Source organism: Seriola dumerili, unplaced genomic scaffold (genome assembly GCF_002260705.1).
Source record: "Seriola dumerili isolate Sdu_G_001 unplaced genomic scaffold, Sdu_1.0 BDQW01000025.1, whole genome shotgun sequence".
Lineage (NCBI taxonomy): Eukaryota > Metazoa > Chordata > Actinopteri > Carangiformes > Carangidae > Seriola > Seriola dumerili.
Genome location: NW_019174280.1, coordinates 11,310,623 through 11,331,852, shown reverse-complemented (window position 1 = coordinate 11,331,852; position 21,230 = coordinate 11,310,623). Strand labels below are relative to the sequence as shown.

At 41.4% G+C, this 21,230-nt stretch overlaps 2 protein-coding genes across 2 annotated transcripts; one reads left to right on the top strand and one right to left on the bottom strand.

Moving 5' to 3' along the window:
• The first annotated feature begins 1,370 nt into the window (after positions 1–1,370).
• LOC111239656 (golgin subfamily A member 3-like) lies at positions 1,371–2,581 on the top strand. Its single transcript, XM_022769551.1, has one exon. It carries the CDS (start codon positions 1,423–1,425, stop codon positions 2,509–2,511), a length of 1,089 nt encoding a protein of 362 aa, XP_022625272.1. The 5' UTR covers positions 1,371–1,422; the 3' UTR covers positions 2,512–2,581.
• Positions 2,582–4,982: 2,401 nt separating this feature from the next.
• Positions 4,983–6,866, bottom strand: tcf21 (transcription factor 21). The gene is made up of 2 exons (XM_022769564.1): positions 6,316–6,866; positions 4,983–5,480 (listed from the first exon to the last, which is right to left on the bottom strand). Exons 1-2 carry the CDS (start codon positions 6,748–6,750, stop codon positions 5,391–5,393), a joined length of 525 nt encoding a protein of 174 aa, XP_022625285.1. The 5' UTR covers positions 6,751–6,866; the 3' UTR covers positions 4,983–5,390.
• Between the last annotated feature and the right edge of the window lie 14,364 nt (positions 6,867–21,230).

Sequence of the window (21,230 nt, the reverse complement as noted above, 5' to 3'; positions counted from 1 at the left end):
ATTTTTACAATTTTAGCAGTTATGTGGAGACAGTGGAGACTACATGTACTATCGTCATAGCAGAAACCCAATGTAGAGTATAATTATGGCAATAATTTAACAGGTGAAGGACAGTCTTGTTCCAATGCTCTCTCTCTCTCTCTCTCTCTCTCTCTCTCTCTCTGCGTTTTGGTTACACTCATTGTGGAGATAGAATATCACAAAGAACTCTGTGACCCACAGAATCCATGTTACAAAGACAATAAAAAAAGACAAAGGCATATGAGGAAGCTTCCACAGCTTCCACAGCTTTTGGTGGAGACTGTAAATAATATGTTTGTTTTTTTCCTTTTCCATTACCGAGGGGGTGGAGGGTGGGGGTGGACACACACAGCAGTTCAGCAAAAGTAGCCGCCACGCACACGCAAGGCAGTTTGTTCCAATGGCATCCATTCATCCATCATATCTCACCCCTCCAACAGGTCTCCTGCCATGAAGATGATGTACCCCTATTGTGAGGTCTAAATACGCAACCAATTTTTCCATGTCAAACCTTTATAATCAAGACTTAGAAGACTTAGATATTCTTCTCAACACACATAAAACAGACATAAGACAAACTCTACAAAGAGTTCAGCTGACTTTGTCATGAGAGCTGCAGCATGTGTTTTTGATGGACAGTTTGGCAGCATCATTAATTAAACAGAACAAGCTGGTACAAGACTGATAAAAAGAGATGAGGGGCCGTGGGAGAAATAACAAATGGTGATTCAGCCAAGTGGAATAGATTGTTTTTCAGCTATTATGAAAAAATAAAAATATTCAAATAGAAGAAATGGAAATTTTTAATCATACATTTTTCATACATTTTCATAACCACTATGAATCCCACCTCAGCAAAGTGGCCAAATGCATCCATATATAGAGAGGATTACAGGTAAGATTACCCTTATAACCAATGAGAGTATTTTAAATTGGTGATATGAACACAAAACTGGGAACAGAAAAGATGCCACTGCATTTTATTTACTCATCTTTGGAATAAAATATTGTCTTCAATTAACAATAAGGAATTCATTACTTTCCATAAAAGTTAAAAAGTCAGTTCTAAATTTTCCATAACACGTGGAAGAACATGCATGGGGCCTTTCTCTGCAGGCAACAGCTACACCACCAGGACAGAGGGCCGCTGCCCAAAATGCCCCTGCGAAAACACCTTGGTGAAGCACGATATGACCTTGGAAAACAGCCTGCTATTGGTCTCTGTTTATCTTTGGGCTACCTTTCAGTTTTTTTTAAAGAGTAAGCTTTGCCAATCTATTTTATCAAAAACACATGCCGCAGATCTCAGGAGGTCAGCTGCTTATTTTGCTTATAAAAAGAAGTCAAACAAGACCCGCATGTCTCTGTTTTGATCTAAAGAGGCATCAATAAAACGGCACAATGAAAGCAGGTTCATCGTTGCTGCTCTGCCTGCTGGTGTCATGGGCTCTCCAGGTGCGAACAAATGAGGGAGGGGAGACCAAACTCCATGATCTCCTGCCTAACAAAAAGCTAACTCTGGACCATGATGCCGCAGCTGACCAGTTCACTGACCAGAACAGCACCACCCCTGACATTTGGACAGAGTTGAGGGTGCTAAGGGACATAGTGGTGAAGCAGAATGCTGAGCTGAGGACCGTGGAGGCCAGGCTGAGGGAGACAGAGATACAGGTAGATGAGCAGAAGTTGGACCTCCTCCTCGCTAAAACCAGCTTGGAGGAACTGCAGACAGATCAAACTGCCATGGAGGGGAGATTGGGAGCCAGTGAAAAACTAGGAGAAGACCTGAGGAAAGAAAACATGGAGCAGTCGGCGGAGCTGACAGATCTTAGAGCGAGGCTCGACGCCAGTGAAAGGCGTGTAGAGGAGCTGGAGGTCCAGCTTGAAAACCAGGCAGCTGAGCTTCTGTCCACACAAGCCAGAGTGGCAGTCAGCGAGAATGAGCTGCAGCTCCTAAAGCGCAGGATGGATGACGTGCAGGCTGAGAACACAGTCCAAGATGTTGAACTTTCATCTTTAATGGACAGAACAAACACTACAGAGCACCGAGTGGATATTCTAATCAAAGACAGTGCGAAGGTGGCATTTTATGCTGCTTTGACAAACTCAGGAACAGTAGGACCTTACAATACTCCAAAAGTCCTAAGATTCAGCAAGGTCTTCACCAATATTGGCAAAGCCTACAGTCCAACAACTGGTTTCTTCACTGCACCTGTGAAAGGACTGTACTTTTTTAGATTTACTGTATGTAGTCATATGAATGAACACATCGTAATGGCAGTGAAGCTATTGCATAACGGGAGATCCATAATGTATAATTTGCAGACCTGGGATAATGGTTTTGGGCAGTTTGAGTACATGTCTAATGCTGTTATTCTAGAACTGAATGTCGGTGATGAGCTACATTTGGTCCTCCCAGAAGGGGGGCAAACCTATGATAATGGAAACAATCACAGCACATTTAGCGGCTTCCTGCTTTTCGGTGTGTGATGTCCAATCCAATCCAATTTCAAACTTGGAATTTATGACCATCCATATAAATACATTTTCTTTATCTCTTGTGTATTGTGATTATTTTGGTTTATTCAAACAATGCCAGGTGTTTTTTCAGTGTATTTTCCACAACACGTGATCAGAAGAGGGACTATTGTATGCAAAGTTTTGCTGTATAAAATGAAATGATATAATAACACTTCTATGAGTATTGTAGGGATGCCTAGAGATTATTGTCAGGTCCCAAGATTTCCGCAAAACACATTGTGTTTTGTCCAGAAGATGGCAGTCTGAGGATGCCATGTGCACAGAGGGATGTATTAGGGAGGGGTCTGGCGAGAAATTTGGGGAATAATGACATGGATGTATATAGTGATGTAACCTTAATCACACCCTCAGTATAAATGACTTTCAAAGTTGTTCAAAAATAAAAAAAAAATAATAATTCAGCTGTATGTCTCTCCATAAGCTAAAATATCTGTCCCATATTTACGTGTAGACAGATAGGAGAGAGATGTTGGAATGTAAAGTATAAACTGTTGATTGTAGTGAACATTCTGCACTGGCCACATCGGCCCTGACAAACAGTCATTCCAATATGAAGTAAGTGATTTGAAGGAACAATGAGGGCAGATGGGAAACACGATGGGATCAGCTGGAACACAGTGTGATTTCTGTCCTCCCCTCAGTCTGTGGACCTTTTTCACATCACAGTTTGGGCAGTTGTCCAACAAAACAATTAGCAAGTATGGGAATCCCGGCCCCGCTCTCACACAGACCCCTCCCTCCCTCCTCTATCTCTCGTCCTCTCTCGCTCTGTGCAGCTGGCCCCAGGAAAGAGGCGGCCAAGTTTATTTTCTCCACGGTGGTCCCTTTGGGGTGGCGGCGAGGCCCCTGCCATGCCGCCGCTGATGTATTAGGTGCGGGTTCTTGAAGAGATGTCGGTGGGACTCTTTTATTACTACAGCACTCAATCATATTGTTCCTGTTGTAGGATACTTGGTACTGTCCTTGATGTGAACAAGTGTGTAAAGTCAGCCAGCCTCTCTCCTCCTGCTAGTCACTGAAAAGTAGCTTTAATGACTAATAAAGCAACAGCACAATTTGTTTGGATTTAGCACATAAACCCAAATAATGTAAATACTGTGTCTGAATGACAATACAGAAAAGTCCTGTTGGGGAAATCTGGAGGTGAAGACCATGAGATGCTGCCAAAAGCTAAAAAAAAAAAACTAGTAAGAGGACCTATCAGTTTAAATATAATTGAAATATCAATCATTATAATAACTGTCATTGAATATAGAAAAATCCATTCATTTTAACCTGGTGTCAGATGTATTCAGATCTTTTACTTAGTAAAAAATATCTCAATGTAAAAATACAATACATGAAGCAGATTACATATTATTGGAACATCACTATTGATGCAATACAGTAAGGAGCATTGTTGTTTCAATGCAGAGCTCGTGTTATTTTAGGCATATTCCAGTGTTTCTAGGTGAAATATATTGAAGTTGACCGACTTTTAGGTTAAAAATATAATCACATAAATACAGTGGAGTAGAAAGCACAAGTAGTCTACTATCTCAAAACTAGTAAATTGAGCAGCTATGTAAACATGACTTTTGCAAACTTTTGTTTTGTCAGTGCATGACCTCTGAGTGTAAGTTGAGTTGTAAACTGTTGTAAAAAAAAAAAAACCCAAAAAACATGTTGATCCACTATATCCACTTTTCTTCAGCGCTTTACTTTCATTGTAATAAACTACAATGAGAGAGAGAGAGAGAGAGAGGCCGTGTGTCAGGCTGCATAAATAACTGTCGGCATGATGTAAACACAGCGGTCATAACCCGAGCGAATTAAAACAACTGCTCTGGGCGGGATTAAAGCTCCGCGCGCACTTTTTCAACCACTTTCAAAAATGTCTTAAATGTCCTCTGACGGCGACTCAGACAGCTCACTGCTGATTGGCTGAATCTTAAAATAGTCTGTCCAATCAGTGCACTAAGCGTCTAATTAACATGACGTGCATCTTTTCCGTGACGTTTTAGAAATGAAATCATGATATTGTCTTACTGCTGTAATGAAATTAAGCTTTACAGACTGTACGGCCTAAAAATATTAAGATATTTAGCTACAGTTGAAATGATAGCCCTCCAGTATACACAAATGATATCTCCAGCTGTTTTGACTTGTGTAGGCTAAATGACAAGAAACACTAACTGCCCAAATAATCTTTCAAGGCAAGTTTGTTTATGTAATGGCAACCAAGTCTACTGTTATCTTTTAGAAACAACAGAGAGAGACTTATCTGCGCTGACGCTTTGTTGGTGCTCGGGTTCTGCTATTCTGAAGGAGTGGAGTGATGAGAGGTTACTAGAGGTCAAAGCAGTGGCCCACACACGGAAATAAAATTAAAAATAAGGTTAACAATAAGAGGGGAAAAAATACATTCAGTACACAGGGTGTAAAAGTGATACAAATATATTTTATATACATGTAATCTGTACAACCATTGGAGACAGTGGACACGGATCATGTGCACAGCCGTCCATCATAATGCAGCTGCCAAAACAGGCCTGCACGAGTAAAAAAAAAAATGCATCTGCAGAGTATAAAAAAGCAATTGAATGCACGCAGTTTATCTTTGAACCAGCAAAGACAACAATGAGTGACAGAATGCATTTAAATAAAATTTTTAAAAATTCAGCTCGTCTTTACAGGAACGATGGAGAAAGAGGACACACTCCCTCCGTTATTCCCACTCAAAGTCTGCGGAGATGAGACGTGGATTTCAGTTATTATCTTTTTTTTCTTTTTCTTTTTTTTTCAAATTATTTTCTTGGTAAAATTTTTCCCTTCGAAACGTGGGTGCATCAGGACGCCGTTGTTCCACATAACCTTGTTGTGTTCAGCATCTCCTTCAAGTCGTTCTCCGGCTTACCTGCGACCATGAAAGGCCACGTCTGCGGAGGGAAACACAACCAGTTAGGCCAAACAGTTTCTTAAAACAACAACAAAAAATTAACAATTAATTCAACCAAAAAAAAAGAAAAAAAAAATTGATTGAATCACTTCACTTCCAGGCTTTTTTTTTTTTTTTTAAACAAAAAGGAAGCACTATCACCAGCTCTTCATGCATTGAATAAAAAAAGGTTTTGCAGCTCCAATATTCTGATCCGTAATATTACTATAATCTTGTTATATTTATATATAATATTATTAATTTATATATATATTAAATATGTCTGAATGGCGTATCTCTCACCTCACTATAAAACAAGGTCATTTGCAGCTCTACTGTGATATTTTAGATATTGCAGAATTAATGTTATTTTCATGATGGCCTAATGCTCTGCATCAGCTGCATTATTCTGAAATGATTCTCTGAGATAAATTAGAGGCCTATATTTCTATTGATTGTAGAATCATCGATCGTGCAGGAGTTTTTGACAGGTCAGTTTGCAGAAAGCATCAGCATTAATAGAAAATGACATGAATTCTTTTTCCCCCTCATCTATGCACCTGCTTCACATGACTATCACCCACCTTTGTCACCTTGGTGCTGTAGCCTATGAGGCCTTGTGTGAAAATCCTGATGACTTTAAAAGTTCTAGTTATTATATAAAAAGTAAACTGAGTAAATATCACGAGGCAAACAAACGTCATTATGCTCTAACAAAATCATTCAACAGCTCCTTCATTCTCAGAATATTGGCCAACAATATTCAAAACCACAAGTCTGCCTCGTTCAAAAACATTTCACATAAGTCTTCCCTCCACTGGATCCCCACATCTCACCAGGTTAACAGGGTGGATATATCCGTTTTCATATTTGTCGTTGGCCAGTATCTGCCGGAGGTGCGCGATGTAGCTGGACGCCAGGCGCAGTGTGTCCAGTTTGGAGAGCTTGGTGTCCGGTGGTACCCAGGGTAAAGAAGTCTTCAGCCGGGAGAAGGCTTTGGACAGGACGCGCATCCTGGCTCTCTCCCGCGCGTTGGCCGCGTTCCTCTGCACCTGCTTGCCCTCCTGCTGTGCCACACCCTTGGCTGCAGTTTTCCGGGACGATGTCTTCCTTTTCTTGCCCGGCGCGTCTCTCCGGTCGTCGTTTGCGCAGGGGCCCTCGCAGTTGGAGCTCTCCTCTGTGCTCTCGTTGGAGTCTTTGCCGGAGGAGCCAAACTTCAGGATGCCGTCCAGGAGCTCGTCGTCGACATCGCTGAGAGACCCGGTGGACATGGTGAACTGTGTCCGACTGTAGCGGGCTCAAAACATGGGAGCAGGAAGCTCAGGCTGGACAGGAGTGGACGGGGTGTTCATGAACTGCTAACCGTGCGTGGACAGAGCAGAAAGGAACAGACTTTTTATCTCCATGACCAGAGAGGGCGTTACCTCATGCTGGGAGGAGACACTGGTACTGATCTCACTTGCTGGTTTCCCAAAGGTTTCCTGGACCCCAAGGGACCCTGGTTGGCTCTCCAGCAAATTACAGAATATACTGTTCATTTTAAACACAATTTAACTCTATTCAGACTCACTTTATGAATTATGTTTGAAGAGATAACATGAGTTAATTACTGTGATATCTACTGTTTTTTAAGAATTTCAGGATGCCCTGAACTTTAGCTTTAGAAAGTTTGTATACGACCTACCTGTTAAAAGAATAAATAAATAAAAAAAAAAAAAAGAAAGAACATAAGTTTGGGGCCCAAGGTATATATGTCAAGAATTTAACCTCTACATGAAAACTTGACATTGTTGGTTTCGAAATCCACTCATTTGGTGAATAATAAATATTACTGACATTAAAGAAAAACAAAAACAAAGAAATCAATGAATTTGGAAATGATAATATGCCCAATAATTTTAGCATACTTTTTGGTTTACAGATTATCCTTTAAAAATCAAGACAAATGACTTTTAACCCATAGGATTCAAAATAAAATCAATGTTATGTTATGTAATCGGCATAAAGATGTTTATTATCATAACCTGGAAATTAGGTTAAAAAAGCAAAATACCAATATTTTATTTTATATTACATTTCTTAAATTCAAAGCTATAATTATGAAATATTATAGAAAATTTATTATTTTTACTATTTAACAAATTATTAGATTTTAACATAATAATATATCTTATAATCAGATATATGAGTGTTCAGTGTTTTGCCTGTTCCGCTCACAGGGTCCATGCAACTTTCAGCACATCTTGCCAGTTAACAGGATAAAGTGCAAGGACAGGGGGGTGTCACGTCTCAAATGGCAAACTGGCGCCTCGGTCCCCTCTGATGTAACGGATACCCGGCACCCACAATCCCCTGTTTGGCCTTCCACATCATTCCACACCGATGCTCCATGCACTGGTCCACTCAGGGCCAAGTCCAAACAACAAAGTCTCTGGAGCTGCTTTAAGTGGAAGAGGTCGGGGTGCACCAGGAGAACACTGTTCATATATTCATGTGCATCTTGTTCTTGGCTGAAACATATAGCGAGATTCTGAGTGACTTGAAGCTGCAGATCTTTCTTGCAGGGATGCAAGATTGTGTGTGTGTGTGTGTGTGTGTGTGTGTGTGTGTGAGACAGAGTGTATATGTGTGAACACAATGCCTTTGCCTGCACAGCTGAAGCGTGTGCAAGGATAAGAGGGGTGTCTCTTGAGACCTGACCTTTAACCTCTTTGCTTCCGGTGTCACAGCGCATTTAAACAGGCACCACAGCTACGTGTTATCCACTAGAATCACACAACGAAACACCGCAATGTTGGTCGGGCTGCATTTAGTCAACTGGAAAAAGTTTAAAGTCCTGACAAGAAAGGAGGAACAGATCTTACAAATCTGAAAGAACAAGACATTTTGGAAAAAGAAGTTCACATGCTGAACTGCAAGGGCGGAAAAAAGCGCTACACAGAGCAGACAGAAAGAGAGAAAGACAGGGATATAGGTGAGGGGATGCAGGGAGAGGAAAGAGAGGAAGGAGGGGCTTAATCTCCTGGGTGGGCTGGAAATCAAAGCACTTAGTGGAAAAGTAATAATAGAGTCTGCTAGATTGATGATCACCTCTGAGATACATGGATCCACCAGAGAGTAATAGAGAGAGTGAGGGAGAGGGAGATGACCTAAAATAGCTCATGAAAAAGACTCGAACGCCCCCCCCCTCTCTCTCCTGTGTGTTGCTAAAACACAGACCCTGATGTAATACCATCATAACTTTCCTTTGTACTCGCAAAGACTTTAATTATCATCATAAAATGTACATTTAAATGTTCCTAATTGTGCCAAGCCTGTTTAGTCATCAGACATATTTTGTGCCGGTCCTTCATGTGAAGGATGAAACAATGTACCGCAAGTGTTAAGGAAACATTTTCTGTGACCGTTTTTTCTCTCAGAGCATCGGTCACACACACAGTGACACGAGGCAACAGGTGGAGAGGCGGGTGAGAAGGATGGAGGGAGAAAAAAGAGGGGACTCTGGCAGCTATGGAGGGACATGCTGCTAATTAGCCGGTTTGGGGTCAAAGGCTAGGCTGGTTGTGTGATGTCACCACGAAGGGACGGGTTCCAGATGTTGCTCGCAGGGCCACCGAGGGGGACATCCGATTCCTCGGGTCATTATCATTTCTCACACACATGCACGCAAACACCTTTGTTAATAGTTTTTTTTTTTTTTTTCCAGTGTTAAAGCTAAGTGTATGTGTTAAGAAACAGTGAATGTGGCTTTTGAAAATCATATGGGAATGACAAACATGATACGCTAACACACGGTAACATACAGAATGCTGCGGTTACAGGACTAGCCGTAGCTGTGAGTTCTGGCAGTCCGGTCATTTTCTATCATCACAACTGAGCCCATATAAAAGAGGGACAGCTAATGCTAGCTAGAACCCCTCCTTTCTATAATGTATGATGAACACGAGACTGAGTGTGTGAGAGCTGCCGATGACAAAGCCCCCAGGAATAGCGCATCACATGACGCACACTGGCTCTAAACATTATTAGGATGCATATTTTGACATATGTGCCCTGTAAGCTTGTGATATCAAGTTAAAGTTAAAGGGGCTGTATGTAAGTTTTCTCTGCCGCCGAATGTGGGGCGGGTGGCGGTGATGGTTGCTTACCAAGAGCCATTGTTGCATTTACAATACAAGAGGTTATAAAACGCCCTTTAAGCAGTGATACTTCTTGAGGGCAGACTGGATGGAAAATGACGGGACGGGCCCGACCGGGCCAGTGCTAGATGGTTAGCATGCTAACTTCAGTAGAAGAAAAGCAGAGATAGAAATAGAAGCAAAACACATTGGTGTCGCTTTCCACAGCTGGAGACAGCTCTTGGCGAGGAGTTTGATGTTTCTTCTAGACTTGTAAGGAAACAAAATGCTAATGTTGCCTATGTAGCAATAGCAAAAACTTACATATAGCTCCTTTAATACATCCATGCTGATGACTTAGCAGGTGTTAAAATAACAAAAGTAATGTCTGGTGTGAGCCAGAGAACTGTGCACAGTAGCTGCAGTATCATCATAGTTTTATTTCCTCCTTTACTCAAGTATAAAATGAGTATAAAATGTAAAGAGTCTGCACATGACTTTACGAAGCTGGGATTGGTGGAGCATTATTGAGCTTTATTTAATCTTCTTGGGACAAAGTTAACAAAGTCAATCTTCACTTTCATTAAAATAGTTTTTCTCATCCTCTTTCCTCACCCACTTTTTCCAGCCTTGTGAGTGTTTACTGAAAAAGGCAAAGAAACGTGGACGCAATACATTACACTGTGGAACAACTGACTAATGTGAGAGAATAGGATCGTAATATGAAGCAAAATACAGTTTTATTTACTGGAAAAACATTCCACATGTATTTTTTGTAACTCAAAGAATGAAATCAAAAACAAACAAAAAAAGAAAAAAGGAAGTTGCTTGGTTGCTGTGCAAAAACAGAATGAGAAACAGTAATCTTGGAGTGAAGCTTAGGGTGAGAAAAACATCATCCATCTTTGTCTAAGCGCGCCAGTTCCCTGTCCCTTATCACAGCCATACTCCCCCAACACACATACGTATGCACAAATTGCTTTTCACCTCAGTTCAAGTACCTCTAAAAAAAGAAAAATCAAAGCAAAACAACTAAAAGAGAGGTTGCAGAGAGTGCAAAGATACAGCAGGGAGTGGAGAAAGTCTGTTGCAAAAGGATGTGGCAGACAAACCCGGCAATAAGAGAGAATTATGAACATGTTTATGGGAGTGGAAATATCATATTATATTTCAAAAAGACTACAATCCTTTGATATTCTGTGACAGGAACATCCGGAGGGAGGCAAACAGTGATTCTCCAGAATAAGACTGATATTCTGTCAAAGTGTAGGTTAATGACCTGGAAGTCTTGTCCTTACAATGTGAGGGAGTTGGAGTGTATTGGTCTCTGGAATGTGTGCACACATACGCACTTATCTGCATAAGTGTGTGCATCTGTGTTAAACGTATTGGGTTTCACAATGTGTGTGACGGATGGATATGGATGATGTGGAACCTATGAAAAAGCGTGATATCTTGGCCAATGCTGGAATCTCTAAAATGACGCGCACACCAAGCTCGTCTGGCTTTCGGATTTAGCCAGACGAGCGTGGACAAAGTCTTAAGCCAATGTTGTACTTCCCGCAAGGGTCCGCTAGGGTCCACATGGCGCAAATTTCATCACTGGTGGGTGTACGCATGGTGTGGGCGTCAGCAAAACCCACCAATTTGTTCTGCGCTCCACTGGGTGCCAACTGCGCTTGAAGCTTGAAAACGAACATGGTCCACCACTACCCTCACCTCTACAATTGATCTTTAAAAAGAAGAAGTACAGAAGCAGACAAAGCAGCTCTTCTTCTTGCATTGGATGTCGCCATTTTGATTTGGTTCGTAGAGCGCGTGCCCGTAGACAACGATCTACTGCGCATGTATGGAACGCATCCTCCAAGTGGACCACAAGCGGAGTATAAATTAAAACAACTACGAGTCCGTGGTGTCCGCAGCTGTTCGTATATGCGTCCACAAGTTAGTATAACTTGAGGCCTTAGGGTGCTGTTCCCTTCCTTATAGGTCAGTTGCCGTGCAGCTGGCAATAAGTCATATCAGAAGCAGACAGATGGAGGTCAATAACTAATCAACCCTGGGAACGGAGAAGAGTGAGAAACAGACCCAAGTACAGACTGCAGATGTAATGACAAATTTACATATTAGACAAGATATACAGCATCTTGGACTGAGTTTGTCGCTGAAATAGCCATCATGCATTGCTGTGTTGATGGTTCTACCCAGAATACACACACACACACACACACACACACACACACTTGCGTTGGCTTGAAGTTGAATTGGCTGAGCGCCCAAAGTGTCCTGTCGGAAGTAAGTGAGACGAGATGCAGCTGCAGTTTGAGTGTGTGTGTGTGTGTGTGTTTGTGTGCGCGCGCGTGTGTGTGTGTGTGTGTGTGTGTGTGTGTGTGTTCGACTACAGTATCTGGCACTTTCTTAACCTCTGCTGCAACCTCTGGTCTAACATGTGGCCTGGTGATGGGATGCACAGATAAAAGCAGTGTGTGTGTGTGTATATTTGTGTGTGTGTGGTGTGTGTGTGTGTGTGCTGGGGGGTGTGGCTTCACTTGGGCAGTAGGGCAGTGTAGGACAGTGCTGGGTTTCAGAGCCAGGGGTCTGGTCTCTGTCATTGTGATTGAGGCTACAGTTTATAAACAGAGAGGGACACAGCTCAGTTTTCTATCTCACACAGTGGTACCATTTGGATGTGTGAGTGTATGTGTGTATGTGTGTGTGTGTGTGTGTGTGTGTGTGTGTGTGTGTGTGTGTGTGTGTAGTTTGATCTTCCAACAGGCCAGAGCTTCAGCACCCTACTAAATCCTTCACAGCAGCAGTTCCTGCCCCCTCCCACCCCCGCACCCAGATTTGCCCCCCCCCCCCCCACCTCCACTGTCCCTACTGCTGTTGTTGGACGTCTGGTCAGTTCAGTCTAGCCAAAACAAATAGAGTCAAAACAGTTGAGCAAAAAAAACAAGCTATTTAGCCAAGATACAGCCACAGACCTAATACTGTTTTAACATCAATGCCTGTATTTCAAAGTGTTATTCACCTTTGAGTCTACAGGCCAGGTTGAGTGTCACACAAAAGCGGCAAAACCCGTCATTAATAATATTAAGTACATGAATTTGGTTTATTAATTAATTAATTTTCACCCTTATTTATGCAGTTTGGTCCAATTTCACTGTATTTTCGTGGGCACCTTGTGTATACATGACAAGAAAAGCACGAAAAAAAAAGGATTAAAACCTAAGAATTAATGAAAAGGGCCCTGGGGACATTTTGAAAATAACACACACAAATAGTAGCCATGATTTCTATTCATCTTAAACCAATAACAATGCTGTTATTATGTGCAAATACAAGGTTGTTTTTTATGACTTTTAAAATTAGGCTTTTAGCAATAACAACAGAAGAGACTCTCCTGGCTTTGTGTGAGACATTTAATTTAGTTAAATAAGAAAGGTTAACTATCAGGTTTAAATGTCTTCACTGTGTTCAGTTGACATTGGCTACACCTCCTCATTGTTGGGGGTTCCACAGACCCTGTGCTGCTGTATGTGTAAAAAAAAAGGTTTTTTTGCAAACCAATTCAACCAATGTTTTTTCCTTTAAATGTTTTACACCCTGATGTATAGAGTATAGAGTAACCCAAAGTATAGAGTATTGAGGTGGTAACTCTTCTCTGGGCTTGTACATTTGATAAAGGGGAAATATGGACAAATTGTAATTGTTTCTCTTGTTAAATATGCTATATGGGCTATGCATGAACAGTGGGGTCCAAAAGTCTGAGACCACTTTCCCATTGACTTGAATGGGTTATGTACAGTATACAGAACAGCTGTCCTGCACGGTGATGTTACTTATGTTTAGGGTCAGTTCAACCTCTCTGGGGTAAAACTCCAATAACATTATGTGAGATCTGAGAGTGGCAGCTCTGCTTAAAAAGTACTGTCATAACCCATCTCAAATACAGGGCATATAAAAATCCATTGTATTTAACCATGTTGAGAAGTAATGCGTTGTTGTTGTGGATGTTTTAAACATATGAAAATGACATTATGTTAAAGATGGCCCGGCTTCTCTGGGTCCCCAAACAGATCTTAAACAAATAAATTAGCTGCCTCATACTCCAGGTTTGATGTGAAAAGTTTCCAATGTTCGAAATTTTGGTTCTTAAAACACCTTACAGAGATTCAACACTACTTTTAGATATAACATTTAAGATTTAGGATTGAAATGAGGGATGTCTGGATTACTAGGGTTTAAGTGTTTGAGTTAAGCATATCCAAAGTAAAGTTTATTGAAGACGAAATCATTTTATATCACGGTACCAGTCTAATCTCTGACTAATCTCTATAAACCGACGGAGATATTATGTCAGGATTAAAATTACACACACCTAATCAGCCGTGTAACGCTGGACTGTCCCTGATATTATTCACACCTGATTAGTCAGGCTGTTGTTAACATGGAGAGCGATGATGGAGAGGGATGATAAACAGTGCTTATTGGCTGGATCAGGTTTTATGCTTTGATCTTCTTCCTCCTCATTACTCAGGGGGGAACGACAGGTGTGTGTGTGTGTGTGTGTGTGTGTGTGTGTGTGTGTGTGTGTGTGTGTGTGTGTGTGTGTGTGTGTGTGTGTGTGTCTGTTTATATATGTGGAAATCTTTTTGTAATATGTTATATATGGTGCATATATTCCTGAGTTGTTACCAAGGTAAAAAAAAAAAATGTTTATTAAGTCTTCATTATATTTATTATCAACACTTTTAGATCCTTGCAAATGCTTGAATCTTTATTTTATTTTGAAAAATGAACTCAAGTTCATTCCCTCCCCCCCTCTCAGATGAAATGATCTCACTACATCATATCTCCTCTGTCTCAGTGGTCTGGTTAGCTCATGGTTACACTCACAAACAAGCCACTGATACAGTCAAACACACATACTGATTATCTATAACTTTCTATGGCATTTGGTGGTAATTACTGTAGCTTACGGTGCAGAGGGAGACAGACAGAGTATTGTCTGACCCCCACAAGAGAGATAGGAGCAGTCCCTAAAGACACCACACAATCAGACAAGTGAAACACACCCAAACTCCACTGTGAGTAGAGTGTGTGTTTTTACATTAATGCATGTTTTTGCATGTGTCTCTGCAGAAAAAGGTGGGGGTGGGGGGTTTGGGAGGGGTGTCCGTCTGCTCTTGTCTGCATGAACAAACTCCAGGCTCGAGTAAGATACACCCACATAACCTGCCGATATCTCTGGATAAACCATCCAGAACTACTGATAGCTGGGGACGTGTTGACTGCCCCAAAATGCTGGAAAACCTCGGCCTTCCTGGGAGAAGACATTACGCATATCCCCTTTCCTCCCTGGCTGCTTCCCTCCAGCCCTACAATCTCCCCTCCAGGTCCCACAGGGAGCCAACGCCCCCACCAGACCGAGGTTCCAGGCTCCTCCTGGGCTACTCCGCTGATACTCCCCCCCTCCACTCTAGGAGCGGGTCTGATGGACAGAGAGGGAACTTGCACAAACATTGCGCCTTTGACGTACGTGTGCAATCTCTTACACACACCCTCACACACTAACATACTGCGCACACAGAGAAAGGCAGGCATAGAATATACAACAACAAATCTCCTACACTTGTAACATAAACAAGAAAAGCCATTGGTTTTATTTATGAAAGATAAATCGGATTGTAGAGAAAGGAAACTGTCAGAAAGACAAAAAGAGTGAGAGAAGAAATGTGAAATTATGAAACGGACCAGACATACTTGGCTGTTTAGGACTTTTGATTTGGCCTACCACTGAGCCAATGGTGTGTGTGTGTGTGTGTGTGTGTGTGTTTTAAGATGGCTGACCTTAGCAGCACCTCCTCTCATCTCATTTCAACTTAATCTGTGTTTGCACCAGTGTGTGTATCAGTTCTTCTCCCACGAGACACAGGCATAATGCTACCGGAGGCTAACAGGAGATGACAAAGAGGTGAGATGCGAGTTGTGATAAAAAAGTGCCCCTCACACACACACACACACACACACACACACACACACAAACACACAGAAACTAACATGTCTAACATTAAATCTCAAGAGACCCCTGACATCCCCTGAACCCTAAATCCTAAGGCAGGAAGTAGACAAGTGCGTGTGTGAATTAGCTCATTAGAATGTGTATGTGTGTGTGTGTGTGTGTGAGAGAGAGAGAGAGACCCAGCTCCGGTGCAGCTAACAGACACGTCCACTTAGTAGCAGAGGACAGACACAACAGCACCTCACCTTTACGCCTTAATCACAAACAGATGTCTGCTGACCTCTTCGCTAAATGTTAGCTGTAGCATTTAATTATTGGATTTTCATCCTAAACATGGAGTGTGAGTCCATGTTCATGCATATTTCTTTGATGACGCTACTGCAGGAAGTGATGAGAAAACTCAGCACAAAAATATCTGTGCAGTATTGCTGCCAAATAAACTGACATTTTAAATTCTTAGCATAGGAACAGTTTCATCTGAAACGCTGTACACCCATTCAGAAAAAGTAATATTAAGGGTACTGTAATGGTTCTGTGTATCAACACTATTTTTGGTATTATAACAAATAAACAGATGGAAAAGGACTTCATATTTGGAGCTGCATAGAAGAAAACTGGGAAAAATGTGTCCAACAAAATCAAAGTGCAAGGGCATTCCCTGCTATCAGTCAGAGAGATATCCATCAATAACCATTATAAAAGAGACAGAGTATCTTACTCCATCCACAGCAGAACGCAGTGATGCCAGATATGCTTCATCTTGCAGAAATTACGTGCCTAGCATTTACTTTAAGCTTGAATGACGTATGTTCTCTCATCTACTGCTACTTGTAAATTAGTTCATTTATATTTGATATTGACAAGTAAAGTCAGTTAATGGTGAATAAAAGTAATTCTGAATGTAAATGAGAAAGGAAACAACACCAGTGATTTGTAATAAAAAAAACGAACGCCGAGAGAATGAATTACTAACTGTAATGGGAATGTCTGTACAAAAATATGATTCAAAGCCCTTTATCACATAATGATACATGGATGGTGCTGAAAGTAATATATAATATATTTACAATGGACACTAGTATCTGACTGAGTAGTTTTAACGCTTCTTGCATCAGTCTTCCTGAAACGTCTACAGAGCTTTGAGTCTCAACTAAATACAAGCATCACTGTTTGTATCTGCAGTGATTTATTTCACGTGAACATTGTTGTTGACATTAATGTCAAAATCCGAGGGGTTATATTCTACATTCAGAGTTTGATAGAGTCTAGAAGCTGTGCTATCAGTCGGTAGTCTTGATGATCACACACACAGTACATATAGGCTACAGTAATAGTGCAAAGTTTGGACACACCTTCCCATTCACTTGAACGAGAGAGTGCGTCCAAACTTTTGACTGGTACTGTATATATACACAGGTGGACAACTTTGCGCCAAACTTTTATTTCACTCTCGCTGCTCTGCACCTTTGATGTTTTGTGGTTCAACCTGTCATGTTCCAAAAAATAGCCATTGCTTCTGAAACACATACACACACATGCAAACACAGTTTACACAAATACATGTGTATCTCTCCTTTTCTGGCTCATCCTCTCTTTCTTAGACACACAAACACACGCCACTTATGCAAAAGACCTCTGTCCCTGCAGTGTAGCTGCTGTCAGCTGTTGTCCAGCTGTTTGATGCATATTTACTTTTTGTCTTATTTATTTGACAGCAGCAATCTGCATCTTAAGAGGTGAGAAGTGTGTCTGTGAGCGTGTCTGTGTCACCTCTGTCCGTGCGGGTCTTCAAATGGGGGACTCAGATTAATCAGCTAACAAGGAAGAAGTTAACCTGCTACGGCATCAGAGCTTCCTATCATCATCACTGTTGTTGTCGTCGTCTTCTTCTGATTCTCACAAAATGCCAATGATCAGTACTTCTTAAGACAAAATGTACTTGTATTATGAAAAAGGTCACACGAGGTCACACAAGTATCACGGTGAAAACAGAACAGCGCCATACAGTTTAAGTGGAATCACCACTTTTCAGTGGATTTATTTGCACAGGTGAAGTAGATCCATGAGGAGTTTTCGTAAGGAGTAAAGTAATAGTTTGACAATTTGGTAAATGCACTTATCCACTTTCCTTCTGAGAGTCAGCAGCTCGTTAGAGTAGCTTCGTGTAGACTTGGAGCAGGAGGAAACAGTTAGCCTGGCTCTTTCTAAACAAAATCTGGCTAGCAGACCCTCTAAAGCACACTGAGTATCACTTTATATATTGTTTGTTTTAACCGCACAAGAACCGAGGTGTAAAACTTCACGGCGACAGCAAGAATCATGGAAGTCACTGCACTCGACCGAGAAATAGCCCCACTTGTTAAGACATTGCATTGACAGCACTGACCTTTGAATGAACAAAGTGAAGACGGTGTATCCAATATGGAGGAAGCTATTGCATCAGCTGTGTCTCCCCATCCACTTTTTTTTATCAAACCGTGCCGAGAGCCAAACCACGTCAATACAAGGTTCCAGCACCAGCTATTTCACAAGACGCATAAATGAATTTGCGCTCATATCTGGTGTGATCATGTTCCAAAACTCCTGTTTAAAACATTTCTTATTCAAATGAATGCTCAGGTCTGTATGATTAATAACTGTATACTGTATCATATGTGGAGATATATCCAGGTTACGGTAAAAATAAAAGGCACAACTGGAGGCATCAGGACTTTTCCAGGACTGATGATAACTTAGTCGGTCTTTCCTGCTTTTTTAACTACAGTGTTTCTTCTTGATTTTGGTTAAAAAAAAAAAAAAAAAAAACACAGAGCAGATCCATCAGCGGAATGGTGGTCCTTATCTATCTCTTTCCCCCCTGGATGCTAATTTAAGATAATAAACCTTGCAGATCATTTCTCTGGTGCTCCAAACTCACCGTCACCTCTGTTCCTCTCGCACCCACACACACATGGTCAGCTGGGGTGAGAGCTCTCTCTCTCTCTCACAAACACACACACACACACACACACACACACACACACACACTCGCCTCAGCATATGGTCGTTGGGTTTCCCTGAGGCGGCAGGTGTGTCTTCTGCTTGTGTCTCTGTGCAGAGAGTTCACACACACAGCACACTGACATACATGTTTAAATAAGCACTGAATTATAAAAATAGTGTCAAAGGCTTTTAAATGAAGCTACATAGCTACATCTTTCAAACATGTGCCTGCATCCACACACACATACACAGAGAGAGAGAGAGAGAGAGAGAGAGAGATTCATTTCCCTGTATGTCTAAGTTTAAACCCCTCGTTTATCTTCAGTCCACGCCTTAAACACAGGTGTTTGGAGAGTTTACAGATGAAAGTCTGATGCCAGATATCATGATATCATGTATCTGTGTTCAAGTCAACTCTTTCTCTTTTACACACACAGTCGTTTCCCATAGAAAATTCCCCACTGCTTCACTTATCACAAACCCCCCCCCCACACACACACACACACACACACCCACACCCCCACACACCCCCCCCACACACACACACACACACACACACACACACACACACACACAGACACGCACGCACACACACTCTCCAGTTCAGTCAATACGCAGATATTTATTTAGCTCAGAGACAGAGAGTCTCATGGGCAGACTGGGCCCTGAGATTTTTATTGAGCAAGAAGATAAAAAGGCCGGTTCTGCTCTGCGTCCATTAGGGCTAAAATGGCCAGAAGAGCGTCTGATGAAATGGAATAAACTGTTGTGGTTATCTTCCCTGGCTGCTGCAGTGGAGGAGAGCCAGAGAGAATGAGAGGGACTACATATTCACAAAACTACACATTACTACATAGACGCAAAATCATTCACACACACACACACACACACAAATCTACCCCTCCTTGGTATTGCCCAGGTCTGTATTTATCCCTAACCATAACAGAGCAGGCAGATAATGGCTGATGGGACTGTCGTAAAAATAATCTGGCACAGGTCTGTTTGGATTAACCTCCTCTCCTCACCCCTTCTCTATCCCTCCATCATGTTTTATTCTTCTCTTCTCTTCCTACCAGTCATTTCGTCTATCTATCTATCTATCTATCTATCTATCTATCTATCTATCTATCTATCTATCTATCTATCTATCATGAAGAAACAGAGTACTCAAGTGGAAAACAGACTTTGATTACACCATCATTTCCATGAATAACACATTCTTGTCTCGCTCTATTACTAATATGTTGCGTATTTATTTTGGAAGAGTACGAACATCCTTATCAAGAAAAAAGCAACAGGGGCTGCTTATTTTCCCTCCAAACTAACCTCTTTGTTTGAGTAAGATATATAATACTTGTCCAAATATGTTAAAAACTGTATCAGAGGAGAAAAAAAAAAAACACAAGACAAACAGAGAACAAAGTAACAGCATATATCATCACGAGCACTTCCCATTTGGTGGAGGTCTGAACTCACAGACGTGCACTCGCACACATCGGACCCACACACAGTGAACCTGCACACAAAATTCCAGTATTCTCTCTCCTTTAAGCTCTGTTTTTGGTCTCCACCGACTCCTGTGGAAAATATTTGGCACCTCATCTGCTAAATGCTCGATTATGATCACCAGCTAGTGGCTAACTTTGTATGCTGCTGGGTGGGTAGGGTGAACCAAAAAAGTCAATGAAAGCAGAAAATTTGCATGTCTGAAAACCAAAACAAAAAGCTAAAAGACACTAAAATATAATTCCCGTAGAGCTGAGGGGAACTGCAGAGTCGGGTAATAATTTCGAGTGTTCGTTTTTATGGGCGACCTGTTTCACATATGGTGAGAGGTATATCTGTTAGCTTTGGTTTTTTTCTGCCCCTGAGTGGCCACAAATGGATTAATGCTGCTTTAAGTTGAACTTGCCATGCAAGTTCAACTTAAAGACTAAAGGCAGATCAGGGATTTCTCAGAATCACAGATCTGGTTCACTCCCAAACCAAATCATTTACTTCTTTTAATAGATAAAAAAGAGATTTTAAGACCCAGGGCTGAAGTCACTGATGTGTTCCCACATTTAAAACCTTTACTCAGGATGCCGCTTTTTTTATGAGTCACGTTCAATAAAACCGGAAACAATTATGTTGAAACCCAATAACAAGACAGTTGATAACTTCAGTAAACTCTCTGAACCCCAAAGGAGGACATCGTGGGCCTGTAAAATGCTGATCCTCATGTCTGATGAGAATGGGAGGCCAATATTTTATATCTCTGTGGAGAACGGAGATACAATATATCTGACACAGCTTTATTGGCTTTACTCTTTAATGACTTCCTGAACAGAATGAGGCTGAAAGAGACGAAGGGAGTCTAACTCACTGAGAATTAAGATCTTTTCTTTTGTTGTTTTTTGTTTTCCTACTCTTTTCTTTCTGTTTTTGGACTCTCTTTGAACTATTTATGGTCTGTACCTCATTACCTGTGTCTTCTCCTCACACCAAAGGCTGCTTCCTCGTTGGCTTCTCTCTATCTACCACTTTTACCATCATTTGGAGAGACTGTAAAGTCAATGCCTCTTCAGCATGATAAGAATATGACCTTGTCTATGTATTCTTTAGTGTACCTCTCTCTCTCTGGATG

Excerpts from the sequence above, each read along its gene's own strand:
- LOC111239656 (XM_022769551.1), top strand. The coding sequence starts at position 1,423 with ATGAAAGCAGGTTCATCGTTGCTGCTCTGCCTGCTGGTGTCATGGGCT.
- tcf21 (XM_022769564.1), bottom strand. The coding sequence starts at position 6,750 with ATGTCCACCGGGTCTCTCAGCGATGTCGACGACGAGCTCCTGGACGGC. Across the intron at positions 5,481-6,315 it reads ATATCCACCCTGTTAACCTG|ACGTGGCCTTTCATGGTCGC; the intron begins GTGAGATGTGGG and ends TTCCCTCCGCAG.